Here is a 19,645-nt window from a genome sequence, read left to right as displayed (position 1 = left end):
CCGGGGGCCTGGTCTGGCTGCCTTCCTCCTCTGAGGACGAGTGAAGAAGTCAGGGCTGTGCCCAGAGACGGCTGGGGAGAGACGGAGAGGAGGAGGCGATGGGCAGAGGTTTGGAAGCTGCCTGCTCTGGGGACAGCAGCTGGAGTGTCTTTGTCCCGAGAGGTGGGGCCTGACAACTTGGAAAGGGGACCGTGGACCAGCGGCACAGCTCACAGCTTGTGAGGGCCTCTGGGGGGAAGCCCAGCCCTGCCGTCTTCAGGGGGCCGCATTCACGGGGTGTGTGAGCTGTGGGTGAGCGAGGTCTGTCTCTGTCCTCAGTGCCGGCCTGGCCAGCAAGGACGGGCTCCAGGTGGCCTTGGCAAGGGACATACCATTCTGGGACCTTTAAGGGATGGGATCTCTGGAACCCCGCAGCACGGGAGCTCATGTTGGGATGTCAGAACCTTAGCCCCGGACTCCTGCAGCGTCGCTGGATGCTGAGCATTGTGGAGGCCGCACGTTGGACCTCAGAGCCGTGGAATGTCAGAAGCCTGTTCACAGACGGGTGGTTGCTGTGATGGTTGAAGGTAATATGTCTATAGAGCCCTGGCTAGTCTCAATGCTGTTGCTTCTATGATCTTTTTTCTAGTATATTATTTGATACTTACACAAGGTTGCATATACCGTATATTTACGAGATAAAGTGTCATGATATGGTGAACTTCCGTTAGCCGCCTCCCGCCCGACAACGAGACTGTCCCCATGCGTCTGTGGGAGCTCAGCATCCCCTCTCTGTCCTCACCCAGCGTCACCTCTTCCTAAATATCGTGTCCATGATTCCCTTGCTTGTATATAGTTTAAAATAGTTTTGTATTATTTTGACAGCCAATGTTGGTAAAACGTCTTGATTGCTAAGCAATATATTGTTTTGTGTTGCTTATTTTTTGGCTCCATAAAAATCAAGCCATACTGTTTGTATTCTTCTGAGACTGGCTTTTTTCATTTGACTTCGTTTCCAAGACTCATCCATGTGCTTGTGCAGAGCTGCGGTTCATATTTTTCACTGATGCATAAAATTACATCGTGTGAATGTATCATAATTTATTTATCCACCCTTCTCTCAACAGGGCTGTCCAGCAATTCCAGCTTTCCGGTAACACAGACAGTGCTGTGTGCCTCGCGGCAGGAGTAGGGGTTTCTCTGGGTCTACACTTAGCAGCGGGATTCCTACCATCCTTGGGAGTGGGGTCGTAGGTGTCTGACTGGTTCGACCTTGTCGGATGGGACTGGATCAGTTTCCGGGGTGGCGGTAGCCGGGGGGGTGCGCTCTGCCTGTCTGTGTTGTTGGGTCGACTCTTCACTTTGCAGGCTGGCGGGTGTGAGATAGCATCTAATTGTGGTTCCTTTGCATCTCCTTGGTTACTAATGAGGTTGGAATTTCTCATATGTTTATGTTTGTGTTTCCTTTGCTGTGAAAGTCTGTTCATGCCTGTTGCCCATTTTTAAAACTGGATTGTTTGTTTCTTCTTCTCAGTGATTGTGGAATGTACACACACACACACACACGTGTGGGCTTGTTCTGTAATCCAGATGCCAGTACATTGCGGGTTTGCTCGTGTCGCAAATACCATCTCCCGGCCGTGCGCCCTCAGCCCTGTTGTGGGGTCTTGATGATTCCCGGGTTCCTGGTGAACGCCCCGAGTCAAGTCTGGAAGATGCTTGCCTCTTCTTCTCCGAAGGGCTTTGCAATCTGCCCTTTGCGTTTCTCCGCGGGATGATCAGTTGCCCTGACCATGGACGAACCCCTCCTCCGCCCAGCTGCCCCGCCACCTCCCATGTCAGGTTCCACACGAGGCTCTCCTTGTGGTCTCTGCCGCTGCTCCCTCCCTCTGTCATGACTCACTGTCTCCGTGTCTCCGCCTCTGTGCTGAGTGGCGCTGTCTGCATCTTCCCGGCCCCTGGCTCTGCCGCAGAGAGCGCAGAACCACCTGTCAGGTTCCACTGACGACCCTCTTAGCATCTTTGTTGGAATCGCGTTCCTCTGCGGATCGATTTCGTAGGAACTGGCGTCTTCACGATATTGAGGCCTCTATCTGTGAACACCTCTCAGTTTACTTGTCGTCTTCAACGTTGTTAAACACATTTAAACAATGATTTTCTCCATATCTTTCGTATCTTTTTTTAGATTTGTTCCTAAACATGTATTGTTTTTGTTTCTATAAATGGCATATATACCAGCATGTTGTATGATTTTTGTAAATTGAGTGCGTAGTCAGCCAAATGGTAATTTCTCATTATTTCTAATACTTGGCCTGAGAAGCCTTTTAGGTTTCCTCTGAAGATAATCCTGTTATTACCCATAAGAACAGTTTTATTTCTTCCATCCCGAGGTTCACGCCTTCAATTTCTCTTCCTGGTCCCCGTTGGTGGGAGCCCTGGTGCACCCTGACCTGGGAGTGACAACGGGCATCCTTGTTTGGCTCCCAGCTTTGAAAGGAATGCTTCCCACCTCTCTCCGTGAAGAATGCCAATTTCAGATTTATTGTGGATACTCTGTCAGAATAAGGAAGTTTGCTAAGGGGTTGAGAAGAGTTTTGTTTTTTTTAATCCTGGGTGGGGGTTGAGTGTCATCGAATGTTTTTCTGCTTCTGTCGAGGTGGTTGTCTCGTTTTCTCCTACAGTCTGTTAACGTGGTGGACGCCGCGTGTAGATTTTCTGACGTTAGACCTCTCTCCTGTCTCTGGGATACGCTCCACTGGCCGGAGTTGATAGCAGTGACGACAAGGGTGACTCTCCTTCACGGAGGGTCTGCTGGGAGATACTTGTTCAGGATTTCGGCGTCTCTGTCGGCCCCCATGGTTCCTCACTCTTCCTCCTCTTGTCTGACTTTGATGTCAAGTTTCCATCAAGCTCACAGAATGCGTCAGGGACTGCTCTTTTTCTCTCTCTGTTACATGCTATGTATCCCACTGTTAAAGCAGAGTCCTCAGCATCTTTCTTATTCTGGAGTCAGCGTTGGTAAATTATTATTTTTCCCGACGTTTGTCCATTTTATCTGGGTTTTCTGGTGCTGGGGCAGAGGGTGTCCAGAACATTCCCTTGTTGCTGTGCAGCCTCCGCTGTGGCTGGAGTCCGCACCTCTCTGCTCCTGACCACCCCTGTCGGGCCCGTTCCTTCATCAGCCTGTCCGGGGTTTGTCTCATTCATCTGTGTCTTTGACTTTGTGGTCCTACTTGATGCCGGTTCGATTTTCGATTGGTTTCTACTTTTTCTTCTCTCTCCCCTTCTCTGTGAGCGTCCTCTGTAGCTGTCTCCTGACCTCCGCAGCTGGATGCTGAGCCCGTGAGCCCTCCGCCCCGTCCTCTCCCGGCAGCAGTGAGCGCCTGTGAGGTTCCCTCCACTGCACGCATTCTCACGCATCGTGTTTCCATCACTGTTCAATTAAAACATTACATCTATCACCATTTTTTCTTTGACCCACGAGTGATTAAGAAGTGAACTGCAGAATTTCTAAATGTGTGGGGATTTTAAAGTCGCTCTTTTTCATTGTCTTCTAACAGTTGCGTTTTGTTCAGAGAATTTCTCTCATGTGCCACTGATTCTTTGAAACTCGTTGGGACCTGCTCTCTGGCTGGAGCTCTCCATCCCTGTAGAGACTCCATGCGTCCCGGAAAGGATGTGTGTTCTTTGAATACACGTGCTGGGGAGGTCGTATTCGTGTCCATCAAATCCGGCTTGCTCACCCGGCCGTCAGGTCCCCTGCGCCTGTGCCGTTTGCGGTCTGCCTCACCCACCGTGAGTTGGGAGAAACGCGGACGTCTTGTCCTGCGCTGCTGGGTTTGGGGGTTTCTCCCTGGAGCTCCACAATGTCGGCTGGATTCTGCGGTCCGCGGCGGCCCTTTGGTCGCACACACGTTAGAAGGGATGGATCCTCTCGGTAAACGGAATGCTTGGCGTTACGAAGTGACCTTTCCCATCCACAGGATGCTCTTCCTCTGAAAACCCCGCCGTCCGCTGTCCGTGCGTCTGCGCCAGCTTTGTTTTCATTAACGTTTTCACAATATGTTTCCTATTCTTTCATGTTCAATATTTCCGTGCCTCATGCTCCTGACGTGTCTCTCATAAATAGCATGTAGCTGGATTTTTAAAATCCCGTGTGACCGTCCGTGTCTTTTCTCTGGCCCGTTTAACCCATTGTTGATGTATGTATCAGCACAGGTTTCTCCCATCTTACTTTTTGATTTCTATTTATCTTTATTTTTGAAAGCTTGTTTATTTTTAAGTACAGAGGTTTTAACTGTTATTTTGCAAAAAATTGCAAACTTACTTAAAAGTTGCAGAAATCGCATGCCGAGTTCCCGTGTACCCTTCGCGTGGTCCCCATTGTTGAGGACCAGGTACAGCTGGGACGCCCCCGACTGCCTGATGCTGCAGCGTGCAGTTAATGGGCGCCGGGACGCCCCCTTACTGCCTGATGCTGCAGCGTGCAGTTAATGGGCGCCGGGACGCCCCCTTACTGCCTGATGCTGCAGCGTGCAGTTAATGGGCGCCGGGACGCCCCCGACTGCCTGATGCTTCAGCGTGCAGTTAATGGGCGCCGGGACGCTCCCCTGCGGAACGGTCAGAACCAGCAGGTCAGCACTAAGCAAACGCCGCTGTTGGACGCAGAGCCGCTCAGTGTCGCGGTGGCCCCGGGGAGGCCCTCCAAAGCCCGGGCTCTAAGCCACTTTCACTTGCTGCATTTAGATGTTATGTCTTTGTAATCGATTGAGTTTTTAAAAATCAGTTCATTTTTTTCTTAATTTATTTTTTTAAAATTTACTTATACACTTTATTTCAATCTTCCACTTGTTCCCTTATAATTTTTCCGGTGTCTATGTTGCCATATCTACAGCAGCAAAGGCTGGTTAGACATTATTGCAGCCCCTGCCGGGCGAGACCTGAGCCTTCAAACACTCAGCTCAGCGCCTTCCCCTCTGCGTCTGTGCTCTGTCACCCGTCACTGTCACTCCTCCTTCGTCACTGGCCCCTCACGCGGGATGTTGTTGCCTCCTGCAGCCGGTGCTCCCTGGGAGGCCCAGAGCCACGCTGCCTGTGTCTGTCACCGTTCTTTCCTGTGTCTCAAGTCTCCTTCTGGGATCTTCTTCCCTCCTGGAGCACATCCTGCAGTACAGTCTCTCAGTGGTAGTTTCGACAGTTTTTGTTTATCTTTTGTGCCGTTTTGCCCACGTCTTTCACATTGAGTGTCTGGCGTGATTTTCACCCAGTGCCCTTGGGTTCCACTGTTGCTGTAGGAGTTTGCTGTCCGCCCTTCTGCCTTTATTTTTGTCACAATCTGTCTTCTTCCTCTGGTCAGTTTTAGACCTTGCGCTCGGAGAGAGAGAGTTCTGGAGTTGCCCGGGCGCACCTTGGGATGGATTTTTCTCTTACTTCTGCTTCATGTGCTTTGGGATCAGTGGGTTCCTGTTGGTGTAGGTTCCTGGATGTGGCCGCGGGCCCTTAACTGCTCCTCTCTGTCGTCTCCGGCACCCCCTCCCGGAACGCTGGCTGCACATGCCCAGACCACCCCTCTGTCCCCACAGCTTCTAACGTCCCTTTCTCGTCTCCCAGCCTCTGTCCGTCGTAGGGAGTAACGGGTAATTTATTCGGTTGTATCTTTCCGTTTACAGCTGGCTCAAATCTTCTGTTTAACTTGTCAGCTAAGTCTTTCACTTCCAAAATATACGCTTTCATGTCTAAAAGTTCATTTCTTTTCCGAATCTGTCTGTTCGTTCCTGATAGCCCCTTGTTGCCTCTTCATGGTCACATCCTTCATTCTTTAGACTTTTATCCCTTTTTACATTTCTTGATGCGTCTGCTTTCTTCCTTGTTTGGTGATTGGTTCCGAGTCCATGGCTTGGCTTTAGTCGGGATAATGGGAGTTTGGGAAGTTCTCAGCCGGCGAGCTTTTACTTCTGCCCTTCCTGTTGCCGGGGCCGCTGCCATGCTGTAGCCACGTCACCCGAGCTGGGGAGCCTGGCCTCCATGCCTGCAGCAGATGGACCCTCACTCTAGGTAGCCGTGGGCCCTCAGCGTCCTCTCCTGCTGGCCGCTTGACCGTTCAGCTCAGGCCCAGCCCTGCTGCCTTGAAGCGCGGCCTGGCTCTCAGGCGTTGCTCTCTGGGTGGGAGTTCCCTGGAGACCTCCCCGACATTGAATGGGACCAACTGTGTCTCTGGGGTCCTGCAGTGGGGGGTGTTGGGGAGAACCTGGTCAGCCACAGTGCTGGAAGCTTCCACACTGGACGTGGGTTGGCAAGAGCCAAGCTTCTCTGGAAAATTAGCCCTCGCTGCACCCACGCCAGGGTGGGGTGGCGTGGCCCCTGCCCAGGCCGAGGTTAGGTGGGACAGAAGCAGCTGTGGAACAGGTGTAGGGACCCCTCCGGGGAGGGTGGGAAGAAAGGGGTGACGTTGTGCTCGGGAACGTTAGATGTGTCCACGTCACCCCTCCCCAGCACACTCTAGTGCCCAACTTGGGTCTAGGTCCTTTTTACCTGAACCCAAAGGAAATAATCCCAAATAGTGTACTTGTAGTTTTCAAGAGCAGCTGGGCCTGGGGGATTGGCACCCTCTGGGGTAGGGTCTTCCTGTCGGCCACTGCCTTGCCCGCTGGACTGCAGGGTGGAGGGTCCGAGCGTTGGCATCTACAGTGACCCTTCTGCATCTCCTGCTTCTCTGCTATCCTGCGGGGCATGCGTGGACCGTGGCCTCTCGTCTGTGACAGTAATGAGGATGGGAGCCACAGCATTCAAACACCTTTCATTTACTGGGTGGTTGTCCAGTCCCGGGCTGTAAGGTGGGGGTGCCCGGCCCGTTACAGAAGAGGAAACTGAGGCACAGAGTGTTTAATGACTTGCCAAGGTCACAGAGCAGTAAGTGGTAAGGCTGGGGCTCAGAGTCAGGGCTGTCGGACCCCAGCCCCCATGCCTTCACCAGCCGACCTGTCCTGACACAGGAGAGGGGACTCCAGGGGCACAGCCTCCCCACCCGCCATGCAGCTTCCCGGCCTCTCTCCCTCTGCTCACAGCTTCCGGTCTTCCGGCGGGCATCCCGAGGGCAGGGGCCAGGCCATGGGGCCTTTGAGAACTCAGCCCCTAGCATGGGGGCTGGCCAGAGACGAGCCATGCCGGGCTCCTCGCAGTGCCTCGCCCACACCAGCATGCTGCTGCCTCAGGGCCTTTGCTCTGGCTGTTCTGTCTGCCTAGATGGCTTCCCCATGGCCCCCACTTGGCTCACATATCCCCCAGGTGAGCCCCACCCCAAAGCCTTTTAAATCTCTCTACTGGCCTGCCCCTGGCCTCTGCCCTCCCTGTGCATGGTCTCCATCCCGTGGTGGTCGGTCACCACCTGCCCAGGTGCGTCTGCTGTGACTGCGTGTTGCGTTGTTGCTCACATCAATCCCGGCCCCTCTGCTCCTCAGGCAGGTGACGCTGCCTCTGGTGGTCGCTCAGGCCCCCCAGTGCCTGCGCCAGCCCTGCTGTAGATGCTCAATGCTGGCGGGATTGGCTCGGTCTTAGCAGGACCAGCGCTCAGCAGCGTCTCTGTATGTGGAGGTGTCCACAGGGCCAGGGGCAGAGGAGGGGCCTCCCACGGCGCAGTGAATTAGTGCCCCCTGAAGGGGCAGGGACAGGTGGGTGCCCCGGGCAGAGGGGCGGGGCCCCCACACAGCCTCGTCCCATCCTAAGGGCAGGTGGCCCAGGAGGATGCAGGGCTGGGGACTCACGGTTCGCAGAGCGAGACAGGACGACCCTTGGGCTCACGGTGGGAAACAAGCACAAACGAGGCAAATGAGGAAGAGAGCAGAGGAGGGTGGGTCCCGGCTGCACCCAGGGCTGCGGCTCCTCCCAGGAAGGGCGTGGCTGCCGACGTGGCCCCAAGGCTCTGTGGGACCTTGAATTCGAGTTCTGGCCATCCCTTCCTGCCCGGCCCTCACACCCCAGCATCTCCTCTGGGGAGCCTTTTCCCCACCCCATGCCTCCCGTCCCTGCCCCAGGCCCGCCCGGAGCCTGGTGAATCCGTGCCCTCACTCACTGACTTCCCTGGGGGTCTTCGGGGCCTGGGTGAGCGGGACATGCCCTGCCCAGTGGGATTCTTTGGAAGCACAGGCAGGCCGATGCCTTCCCTGGCCAGTGATCAGGGGTCTGCGAAGGCTTCCTGGAGGAGGTGCCACTGGAGCAGAGTTTGGGAAGGTGAGATGGCGTGAGATGGAGATGAAGCAGGACAGAGTGGGCAGTCTGGCAGAGAGGCCGGGACGAGCAAGTTCCAGGAGTCTGCAGGGGCGTCGGGGGCGGGGGAGTGGGCCTGCTCCTGATGGGGGCAACCACTGGGTCCCGCGGGCAGGGGACAGCTGTGGTCACACTTAGTGTTCTGCTGGAGGAGGGGGCGGCGGGAGGGGTGGTGATGCAGGTGGTACAGTGGCGGCCGGTGGGCCGAGCTGCAGTGCAGGACCCCTCTCTGTCCTCTGCGTCTCAGCGTCTGTCTGTGCAGGGCCCCCCAGCGGGATGGTGAGCTGCTGGTGTGTCAGCGACTCCTGACCCAGTGCCCGGGCTCAGCTAACCGGGGAGAGAGGAGGCGGGAGGCAGAGGGAATGAAACTGCCGGATGCGGCCGTGATGGGCGGTGGCCGAGGGGCTGTGGGGGAGTTTGTGCACGTCCTGTGCAGCCAGAAGGGCGTAGGGGTAACAGAGCCTGGAGTCCTGGTGCCCAAAAAGGGCAAATGGTCTCCTTCTCCCAGAGAAGAGGCTGGCGGGGGGAGGGGGGTTGCGAATGCAATGAGAGATGCTCGATAATCACATCGTTAGATGAAAGGGATGGGCTCCCGCGGACAGGGGCACGGCCGCCCTGAGTGGGACGCGTGGGAACCCAGGCAGATGACGCCGGGCAGGAGGGCATGGAAAGGCAGACAGGATCGTCCCCGACAGACCTGCCTCTGCCCAGCTCGGATGCTGCTGTGAGACCCGCTAAAAATCTGCCCGTTACAGCGTGAGAGGCTGCAGCCCCGCAGGGACGTGCACAAGTGTGGCCTCGTCCCTGCACAACCGGGGGGCCAAGTCTCCTCCTCTGCCCTACCCGCGGTCGACGCGGGGTCCCAGGATGCCGCCACTGGGGCCACAGTATCCGGGTGCCATCCCCTAGAGTTTGGGGATAGTTTACCAGCAAGAATGAGGTCACCAAGGACCACTGGCGTCACCTCCTTCGATTCCACGAGGCTCATTTGTGACTGTGTTTTGTAGACAAGGAAACAGGCTCCGAGGGGCCCAGGTCAGAGCGCAGTGGCAGAGCCCGGAGACCTGCACGTCCTGTGGGAAGCGCCTTCAACCGGGCCCTTTAGCTGGAGCAGCTCATGCAAGGCCTGTGGATTCCTTATGTGGTGATGCTCACCATGCAGCCACAAAAATGTGAGCCCTACTGTGTGCCAGCCACTGCTGTCCTGGCTCCATGAGTAAAACTCACTGAGACCCCTGCCTCGTGGAGCTGACGTTGTGGCCGAGGAGCCAGCCGTGAACAGCAGGAGATCAGTGACAGGTCTCCAGCGCCGCGCAGGGCTGACTGACCATGGAGAGAGACCACGCAGGGGAGGGGGTGGCCAGGGTGCATGCAGAGGGAGGGGCCCTCTTAGGCAGGGTGGTCGGTAAGGGTCTTGCTGACCTGGCGACAAATGAGTGAAGACCTGCGGAGGTGGGGTGGCCACGTGGGTGTCTGGGCATGAGCATTCCAGGCAAAGGGAACAGCCGTGCAGAGGTCCCAAGGCCCCGAGGCCTCCCTCCTGCTCTCCCTCACTCAGCCCTCGTTCTGGGGACACCCAGGCGCCCTCCGCCTGGACCACAGGCACACCTGTGCACGCTCCCTCCCACCCTGCCTTCAGGTTTGGGCTGAATGGAAGGTCACCTTCACAGCGGTGCCTTTGCTGACCAAGCCCGACTCCTGCCCTGCATGCTGGGTGGGGAGGTCGGGGTGAACAGGGAGGAGCAGCGGGGGACACAGGGGACAGGTGAGCTAGCCAGTGGGGAGGCAGGGGCTGGGGGAGCTGGATGTCCTTGGGGGGCTTCATTTGTTCATTCATTTGTTGACGCAGCAGCATTGAGCCTCCAGCACGAGGAGGTCTGGGGGTGTGGCTGGTGGGGAGCAGCTCAGGACCCAGTGATGGAGACGGGGGAGGGGTAATGGTGGATTTCTCATGCCCGACGTGTCCAGAAGGTTGCCTGGCACAGGGGACTGCCCAGGGGAGACAGTGCAGAAACGAGGGAAAGGGGGTTGGGACTGGGGTCCGGGCGTCCTTGCCCCGCGGCCTCAGGCGGGTGTCCCAGCCCTGGACAGCCCTGCCCTCCGGTCCCGCCTCTGCCTCCAGGGTGGCCAGAGGAGCAGGAGAGGCTCTTCCACAGCCCGTGTGGATGTTTGTCCTCATTACAGAAGCTCATTGTGGCCAAATCACAGAAGCAAAAACCAGACAGAAAGGAAGTCCCCCCAAACCCCCTCCAGACATGAGCACTGTGGCAACACAGCAACCGTGATGCTCCCATGAGTCGACGGTCACGCACAGGCGTGTGCAGCCGTGTACACGGACGGGGGGCCCAGGGCACTGTCTGCGCGCCTTCTCAAGTGCCCCCGGGTGACCTCTCCTGCTATGGCTGCGCCCTGACTCCGTGGCCCACGCTGTGTGGACCTGGCACCTTCGGGTGTAGCCCTGGGTGTGACCGCTGCCGGAAGCCTGTTTGGAGCCTTCTGGCTATTGTCCTGCGCCCTTGGACCCCAAGGGGCCAGTGGACCCTCCCCTGAGGACGTGCCAGAGAACCTGGGCCCGGCTGCTCACCCGGTTCAGCCGACTTTCCCCTCAGCCCGGCTGGCGGCAGTTGTCGCCAGGGGTGGGAAATCACAGGCGGGGTTTAGTTCCGCAGCAGGACCTCTGTCTGAGGCACTAACCCCAGCAGGGCGCCCAGCTTGGGCAAGAGGCAGCCCCCCCCGCCCCCCGGCCCCTCAGCACTGCCAGAGTGAGGACTGCATAGTGTGGGCTCCACCTCTGCCCCACCGGCCACACCGCCCAGGGTGGGGGTGCCAAGTGACCACACCCCGCCCGCCAGTGGTCATGGTCCTGAAGGGGAGATCACACAAGCTCGCCTGTCCCAAACAAAGAGAGGGGATCCACCCATCCCCGAGGTGCCAGGCCCGGCCTCCAGGCTGGGACCTGAGCCAGGTGGAGAGGGGCTGGGGCAGTTCAGACAGCCCCCTGCGTCAGGGCCCTGGCACAGTGCGGAGGGGCACACAGGGCGCCCAGGGGCCCTTGACTTCCTGGTGGAGCAGCTGCCAAGGCCGAGAGCTCTCGCCACCCCGGGCCCATCGACCGGGTGGGTGTCCAGAGTCCCTGTCCTCAGGGCACAGCATCCCTACATCAAGTCAGGATTCTGCAAATTCCCCAGCAGAACATGCCCATTTCAATAATGACAGCATTGGTAATCCACTTAGAAAACGTGGTATTTTTGATGCGAATACTTAAGAAACAATCCGTTCCACACCCATCCATCCAAATGGCTCCGATTTTGAATAATTCTTTTGAAATGGAGTCTAAATATATACAAATAGATGTTTCTGAACTGTCATGCATTCTGAGTACATTTGCATGGGAAGCGGCTTCTGAGCAATGGGGTGGGGCCGGGCGGCCTCTGAGGGGGGCGAGGGTGTGGGTGGGTCAGAGGGAAAAGAGGGGCCCAGCACCCCGGCTGAGACAGGACACAGGGGCCACGTGGCCCTGAGGAGTCCAGCACCCAGTGCCCCCTCAGCGCCCTCCTGGGAGCCCCAGGGTAAGTCACTACCCCTCTCTGGGCTGCAGGGACCAGCACCCAAGGCTTCCTTCCAGCCAGTTCCAAGCTGGCGCCTGATGCCCAAATGACCCTCATCCCCACTCTGTGACCCTAACCCCTCCCTCCCTTCTCTCTCCTCCCTGAGTCTCCCCCATACTGGAGATGGGACTCCAGGGCCCCCCAAGCCCTTCTGGTTACTGTGACCCGAGACAGCAGGTCCCGGGAGGGCCAGGGCCGGCCTGAGGTCACAGCACCCGAAAGAGGTGATGCTGGGACCCTCGCTCGGCCGCCTGCTCCAGCTGCCCCCAGAAGAGGCTCAGGATTCAGTGAGCTCCCACCCCCTTCGCCCATGGGCCCCGCTGGCCTGGGACACCCGCCGCCTGGCCCTGAGCTCGAGGCTGAGGAGATGATGTGGAGAGAAACGAGCTGCAGGGTTCAGGCGGGGCATCCACCTGCAGAGAAGCTGTGAGGGGTGCCATCACCCCCAATGTCACATGAGGAAACTGAGTCTCAGAGAGGGAAGTGACTGCCCTGGACGTTCCGAGTGGCAGACATGCAGTGAGGAGCCAGGAACACTGGCGCTGCTGGGGCCGTTCCCCTGGAGGGAGCAAAAAGACAGGGCGTGTGGGGCAGAGTGTGGGGAGGAGGGAGCTGCCAGGACGGGCGGTGGGCCCCCCTTGCCGTCCTCCAGGCGGGGGCTCTGGGCCCTGCCCGCGGGCTCGAGCTGACGCCACTGCTTAGTGGCCACTCCCTGGGTGAGTCCTTTCCTCAGTCCCTCGGCTGTGCTGGGGCGGGCGGGAGGGCGTGTGCAGCCTGGCCTGTGCGGTCGTAGTTGTCACCAGGTCACCGCCTGCCCCTGCCAGGCGTGGGCAGGACCTCTCGGTGGCTGAGGAGCCAGACCAACTGGCCAGGGGGCATTCCAGGCCTTTCTGGCCCCCAGCCCCTGGTGCTGGTCAGGCAACGGGGGAGCAGCGGGCGAAGCAGCGGGCTCGTCCCACCCTGGTGCTGCTCCGGCCTTCACACCCATGCTCCCACCAGGCGCATCCCCGGCTGAGGGTGTGCTCCGGGCCTGGGGACCGTTCCTCTGCAGCAGAACTCGGCCAACACCCCGGCAGCGCCCACCATCTCTGCGGCTGCCTTTCTCTGCGCAGCAGGCGGGTGGAGAGGGTGGGACCCGGGGCTCCCAGGACCACCGCCTGCAAGGCACCCCTCCGTACGTCCTGAGGGGAGCGTTGTCTGTGGTCTCTCTGAGGAAGGTGTGAGTTGTGGGAAGTTCCTGCTGTTATTGCATCAACTCTTCTTTGAGTTTCTTCCCGTTTGTTTGGTCTCCCGTCCTCTGGGAGGAAGGTGTGCTCCCCCGTCTGGGTCCCTCCATGGCTGCTTATATTTAAGGCTGGCGTGTAGATGCAGGTTGGAAGGCGTGTGCCCGTTGGGGCTTCGCTGAGTGTGAGGCCCCGTGAGCTTCACTGGGACTTGTTGTCCTCCCTGGGCCTGTTGCCTTTCAAGAAAGCTTTCCTGCCGCCTCCCTCTGGGCCTCGGGCTGGGCGCAGCGAGCAGGGCGGGGCTGGGCAGGCCAAGTCTCACCACCCTGGCTGTTGACTCTCCCCAGCCCTTGCTCTGACCCTCAGCTTCGGCTCCCACCTGGGCCTGGAGTCCAGAGCCCGGGAGACCAGCCTGGGGAACAGCCCTGGTCCCCAGGGGAGCGGACGGCCTGCGGGTCTCAGCTCTTTTGGTCGACGCCCTCCTCCCGCCCTCCCTGCCTCCCAGGCCCCGTGAGGGGCTGTGTGGAGCGAGAGCCTTCCTTCTCAGTGCGGTGGCCGTGCCCCTCGGCAGACCCCGGCAGTTGCCCTTCTGCTCTGCTCAGCCCGGCCCACCCCACCAGCCTCCAGCCCCGCTGCCTCGCACTCGCTGTGTCCACCCTTTCCACTCATCTTAGTGGAAGGGGTGGAGGCGGAGGGCGGCACCTGTGCCCACTGAACTGACAGCCCAGTGTCCATCCGTCCTCGCCCTGGACATGGGGCCCATGGAGGCTTGAGGGCAGCGTCCTCGGAGCCCTTCCCTGGACCCCATGGTTGGGAAGGCTGATTCACACCTCTTGGTCATCTTTTCCCACTAAGCCCCACCAAGTTCAGGGCAGCCGGCGTGACATCACCACCACCTTCAAGAGTCCTAGTGGGAAGGAGGCAAGGAGCTGAGCTGGGAGTGACAGCGGCAAGTTCTGTGCAGAGGGGGCTCTAATGCAGCCGGGGAGCATCTGGGAGGGCATCCTGGAGGCAGTGGTGCTGGACTGGGTTTTGGAGAGGGAGCAGGAGTTCTCTAAGTGGAGAGCTGCCAAAGGCAGAGGGAGGATCATGTGGAAAGGCCCTGTGGGCTGGGACGTGCTGAGCGAGCCCCTTCGCCAGCTGCGGGGAGCAAGGCTGACCAGGCTGGGGGGGGTCCGCAGCCTCTGCGGAGTGGCAGGAGGCGAGCACCATCCTGGGAGGGTGGAGCCCTTCCACAGCCCGAGAGTTAGTTCAACGGTTCCTGCACCGAGGCCGCTTCTGACCCTGCACAGCTACACTAATTGGGCCCCAATCAAGAGTGTAATTCGGGTTAATTGGCTCCCTGCTGGCCCCCGTCAGCCTCCTTCAACGTGGGGCTGTCATTGGAGAGCAATTCATCACAGCAGCTCTTTGGAGCCACTCATGGCGGACGGCCGGGGTACCGGGAGCACGGGGAGCGAGGCTGGGGGCAGGCAGGAGACCCCCTCCTGGGTGTGGAGGCTGAGGTGCCCTCAGCCAGCCTGGGCCATCCCCATGGAGTCATCTCCCTGCTCATCCCTCCCGCCTCGTCCCTGGGCACCTCTGTCCCAACGCCACAGCTGAAGGGCTGTGGGTGTGTGACACTTTCTGGGCCTCAGGGTTTGCATCTCTGAAATGAGCGTGTCCGGGCCCCTCGCAGAGCTGTCCTGAGGGCTGTGGTCAGTGTGTAGGGCACACACCATCCCCAGGAGGACTGAGACGGGCAGCCACCAGGACAGTGCTGCTCTGTGTCTCAGGAGCCCCTGCATGTAGCACGGTCCCTGGGGGCCTTGTGACAGCCCTGTGGGAATGGGATCCAAGCAGAGGGCTGGGGACTCTGGGCTGTCCACCCAGCCTTGCTCTCAGAGAGTGACCTGGGGCCCCGTGCTGCCTGGACATACCCAGCATGGGGCCTCACCACCTCTGGAGGCGTCCGCAGGCCCGGACAGCCCCCTGCTCTGGTCCTGCATCATGAGGCTGTGGATGCGACAGCCGTGATCAGCCAGCGCCCCCACTGGTCTGCAGCCACTAGCCTTTGGGCCCTCGCTGTCTTGTGCCGGGCTCCCGGGAGAGCAGGGACAGGGCCCGCAGGTGTGCAGGGCAGCAAGGATGTTGGGGCGAGGTGGGTGGAGGTGGGACGAGCATCTCTGCTCTTGCGGGGGTTCCTGGGCCTAGGCTAGATGAGGCTTGAGGCTCCGCTGGACCCACGAGCTCTTTGTCAGGAGGCCCTGGGCACCGGGGGCATCGCCACTCCCGAGGGTCAGTGGAGGAGAGGACCTGGGGCCTGGGTCTGTTAGTCACCTCGGGCTGGTGTCAGCCACACCACAGACGGGGCGGCTGGGACGGCCGACATCTCTTCTCTCACGGTGCTGGAGGCCGGAAGTCCGAGGCCAAGGTCGGCAGGGTCGGCTCCTCCTGAGCCGAGAGGGAGAATCTGCTCCAGGCCTCTCTCCTCGGTTTATAGACGGCCGTCCCCACGTTCACACGGCCTTCTCCCAAATTTCCCCGTCTTATAAGGACGCCAGTCAGACGGGAGGAGGGTCACCCTAAGACCTCAGTTACCTGGAGCACCTTGGAAAGGCCCCGTCTCCAAGTAAGCTCCCGTTCTCAGGTCCTGGGGGTTAAGACTCCAACATATCTTTTTTGAGGGACACAATTCAACCTATAAGACGGGATCTCCCGGGTCAGCATCACGGTGTCCCCCACACTCTCTCCCTCTGACCACTGGGACAGGGCAGTGCCCGCCTTGTAGGGTCAGGAGAGCTTGATGTGGATGAGGGCACTTCCCCGGCATGGAGAGTGGGGGCCCTTGGGGGACTATTCTGAGGCTCTGACCATCCAGCAGCCCCTGCCTGGGTCCTGGGTCCTCCTGCCTTTAGAAGTGTCTTGAACTCTGTGACAATGAGCTGTGACAGCTCCCAGCACATGGCATGGCCTTTCCAGGCCCCTCTCCCTGGTCAGATGCAGTGATATTTATAGGGAAACTCACCCCACCTCCTTAACGAAGTCTCCTCCATACTTTGCCAGAAGGTCACGGATGTGGTCAATACATTTTCACCAGGGAGATGGAAAGGTCAGCACATCTGTCTACGCTGTGTCCAGGGGTGGCTGCCTGCTCCCCGGGGCTCAGGCAAGGGGTTCCCCTCTCACTGGGGGCTCCTGGTGGGGCGAGCATCGTCTCTGCTGCTGGGGGCTGAACTAGGATGAGGTCTGCAGGTCCCTGACTGTGCAGCCCCCAGCAGGAGCCGGTCCTCTGCACACAGCTCCCTCTCTGCGGGGGAGGCTGCAGGTGCTGGGGGCTGGAGATAGGTGGCTGGGGGTGGGGCTCTGCCTCGTGCCAGGGGGGAGCCCAGGGCTGGGGCTGCAGAGCCCTCATCAAAGGGCTGCCTCGGCCTCCACCATATGTCTCAGCCAGCATCCGGTGGCCCCTGGGCCCTGCCTGTCATCACCCCTACTGCTTCTTCCCCTTGAAGTCGGCGGAGAGGGGACTGGAAGGGGCTGGCGGAGGCTGGTGTGGAAGCCACTTACCTAGCTTTTATCTCCCGGTGATCTCTCCTGCTTCTCTTGGGATCTTTCTCCACTCTAACCCCATCCCTTCAGCTGCTCCTGTGGCTCCCAGCTTCACCATTCCCCCTCCCCTCCTCTGTTCAGCCTGGGGGTGGGGGGATGGAGGTTGGACGTGGAGGGACCAGGGAGGGCCAGGCCTGAGTTCGGATCACAACTGAGCAGGTGCTCGGCCGCCGTCCAGCACGAGGCCAACTTCAGGAACGAGGATGGTTGGTCCGGGTCAGGCTGGGCAGGCGTGGGCACAACTCTGGCAGATGATGGGCACGAGGCCAGTGCAGGGTCCTGTCGGCTGGGCTCTGCCTGGGCTGCACCGATGGGAGAGCACAGACGGTGCGTCGGGGCTGGGTTTGCACCAGTCTTCCTTTAGGGATCCGGCGTGTGAGGAGGGCTGAGTCCACCTCAGGGCGCGGGGAGCTCTGTTTCATCAGCATCAGTGAGGGCTGAGAGGTTGAGAGCAGCCTCTGCCGTGGAGTTCGAGTCCTACAGTTCAGGAGCTGGTGGCTTCGGGCAGGTCACGTCCCCTCTCTGAGCCCTCATCTGCAGACCAGGGTGTCCACATGGCCCGCCTCTCGGTGCTGGGGTGAGGGCAGTGTGAGTGAATGGGACAGAGACCCCTGGCCCCAGCCTGCAGCACGGGGACGGTGGGCGCTGTCCCGGGTCCTGAAGCTCTCGGGGCCCCTTTCTCGTGGTCTGACCCTGAGCCCTCCGCCTGCCAGGAGGGCTGTGGGCTGCTGGCAGCCCTCCCATTCCAGCCATGAGCTCCTTGATGGCTGCATCTGATTCGCTCTGGGCCTTTCGGCCCCTCCCTGCCCCCCTCCCACACGCAGCTCGAATGTCTGGACAACAGTGTGACTCATGACAACAGCTGCGGGGGCAGGGAGACCTGAACCTGAGATCTGCCCCCCATGATCGTGGAGCCCTGGGCAGGTCACTTAACCTCTCTGAGCCCAGTGTCCTGGCCTAGAACACAGGTAGCAATACCTGCTCCCAGGGCTTCCAATGGTGGTTGATCTTCAGACTGGTGTATGGGTCCCTCCCAAAGTGCAGTGACACTGAGGCAGCTAAGATGGGGCTGGTCATGCATCCAAAACCCAGCAGGTCTGAGACACCAGCCTAGAGCAGGACCTGGATCCTCACCCCAAAGCTCATTGTGGACACCACCCCCCAAAACCTAAGTTCAATCCCACCTACTCCAGGAAGCCCTCCTTGACTACTCCCCGTCCCCACCCACCTCTTCCCTTCTACGACTGAGTTGCTGTGCTCCACTTCCAACCTCCAATCCATAGCCACCTTGAGAAAGTGGATGGATGGAAGGATGGATGGATGGGTGGGGGTGTGTGTGGATAGGGGCGTGGGGGGATGGATGGGTGGGTGGGACAAAGGATGGATGAATGAATGACCAGCCCCAACATCCACCTAATGACCCAGATGGGCAACCTGGGGACTCGTCCTTGACCTCCCTACTCCACTTCCCTCACATATCTGGTCATGACCAGGTTCTGGGGATCCCCTGCTGGTGCGCCTCTGTCCCGTCTGACCCTCCCTGTTCTGCCCCAGGCCCTGCCCATCCATGGCCCTGTCTTCCTCCTGACCGTGTCCCTCTTTCTTCTCCCTTTCTGACCCGTCCTCCCCTTCATTTCCCCAGCAGCCTCTTCACTAACACTCTTGAACATGTCACTCCCCTGCTCAGAGTTCCTCAGCATCTTCCATCTGTCTCAGGGGTGCTGCCCAAACCCCTCCACCCTCTTCTGGCCTGGCCACCCATCTCCCTTCCCTGCCCTACACCCCGGTGGCCACTTGGTGACTTACCAGGTTATTTTAAGCTCCTGTTTTTACCCCGAGTTCTCGCCTGGTCCCTTGCCTACCTCTTTCTGGCCTGCTGGCGAGTCCTCGACACCCCCAGGCCTGGATGAGGCACCCCTTTCGTTATGAAGCCTTCCGACCCCCCATGAGTTTCCCAGCTCAGATCGGTGTGTCTTCTCCTCCATGACGCCTTTGATGGTGGGACCCAGAACTTGTTGAGTTAGTAACGGCCACAATGACACACAGGAGTGAGAAGACCATCTGGTGAGGGCTACGTGTCTGGTATTTCCCAGACCTTAGGCTGCGTACTTTCCACGCATCATCTTAATCAAGGCTTTCCAATGTCCCCCTGGTGTCCATGGCATCTCCTCTGCTTACGGAAGAATCCTAGGCCCCAAGAATGGATGTGGCTGAGATGCCCCAGCCTGAGGGGGCAACTGAGAGCCACACCCGGGCCTGGCTGCCTCTGCAGCTCCGCCACCTCAATGGCTCTCCTGCCTCCTTCCGGTGGGCCTGGGTCCAGGGCCAGCCTAGAGCAGTTCTTGAATGAACACAGGTGCTGGCTCAGGGCAGAGGCCCTGGCAAGGGACAGGTTCTGCCTGGGCCCTGCCCCAGGATGGGCCCAGCCCCTTGCATGCCACAGCCCAAAGCAGGCATGAGCCAAATGCCCCCAGGATGGGAGGCTAGGGGGCCAGGACAACAGCCTCTGTCTCTCTCCCAGCTGCAGAGACGCAAGATCAAGTGCTACTTCCTGTCGGCAGGAGTCACCGTCCTGCTGGTCATCATTCTCGTCATCGCCACCTCTATCCGAAAGTGAGGCCACCTGCGGTAAGTGCCCCACCTGCCCCCACGCCATCCACCCACTCGTCTGTCCAGCCATCCATCCTCCATCCATCCACTTGTCAGTCCATCCATGCTCCTTCCCCGCATCCATCCATCCATCTATCCATCCATCCTCTTCTGTGTCAGGCACAGGCCAGGCCCTGGTGACCCAGCCATGAACATGGCTGATGGAGACCCTCTTTTCCTGGAACTCCCAGCTGTAGAGGCAGGTGAACCTGAAGCTCCCTTTGTGTAAGCATTCACTTCTGGAAAGTCATGCCTGGAAATTCCCCTGGGGCAGTCAGTGAGCAGAACACGCTGGATCGTGTAGTGGGCGTGTGCTGGGAGCCCAGGGGAAGGGAG

The 19,645-nt window shown here is 59.3% G+C and overlaps 1 protein-coding gene across 9 annotated transcripts in view; it reads left to right on the top strand.

Annotated features, from left to right (window-relative positions):
- TSNARE1 (t-SNARE domain containing 1) overlaps positions 1 to 19,645 on the top strand; it is a 171,645-nt gene that overhangs the window by 136,142 nt on the left and 15,858 nt on the right. For all 9 annotated transcript variants that reach the window (XM_070631151.1, XM_070631169.1, XM_070631168.1 and 6 more), the window contains one exon: positions 19,182 to 19,288. In XM_070631151.1, coding sequence (XP_070487252.1) covers positions 19,182 to 19,277 — 96 coding nt within the window. In that variant the 3' untranslated portion in view covers positions 19,278 to 19,288. The remainder of the gene's footprint in view (positions 1 to 19,181; positions 19,289 to 19,645) is intronic.

The sequence above is a fragment of the Equus przewalskii genome, chromosome 8 (assembly GCF_037783145.1).
Source record: "Equus przewalskii isolate Varuska chromosome 8, EquPr2, whole genome shotgun sequence".
NCBI classification, from domain to species: Eukaryota; Metazoa; Chordata; class Mammalia; order Perissodactyla; family Equidae; genus Equus; species Equus przewalskii.
The sequence above is the reverse complement of the archived record's forward strand: the minus strand, read 5'-3'. Positions and strand labels throughout refer to the sequence as shown.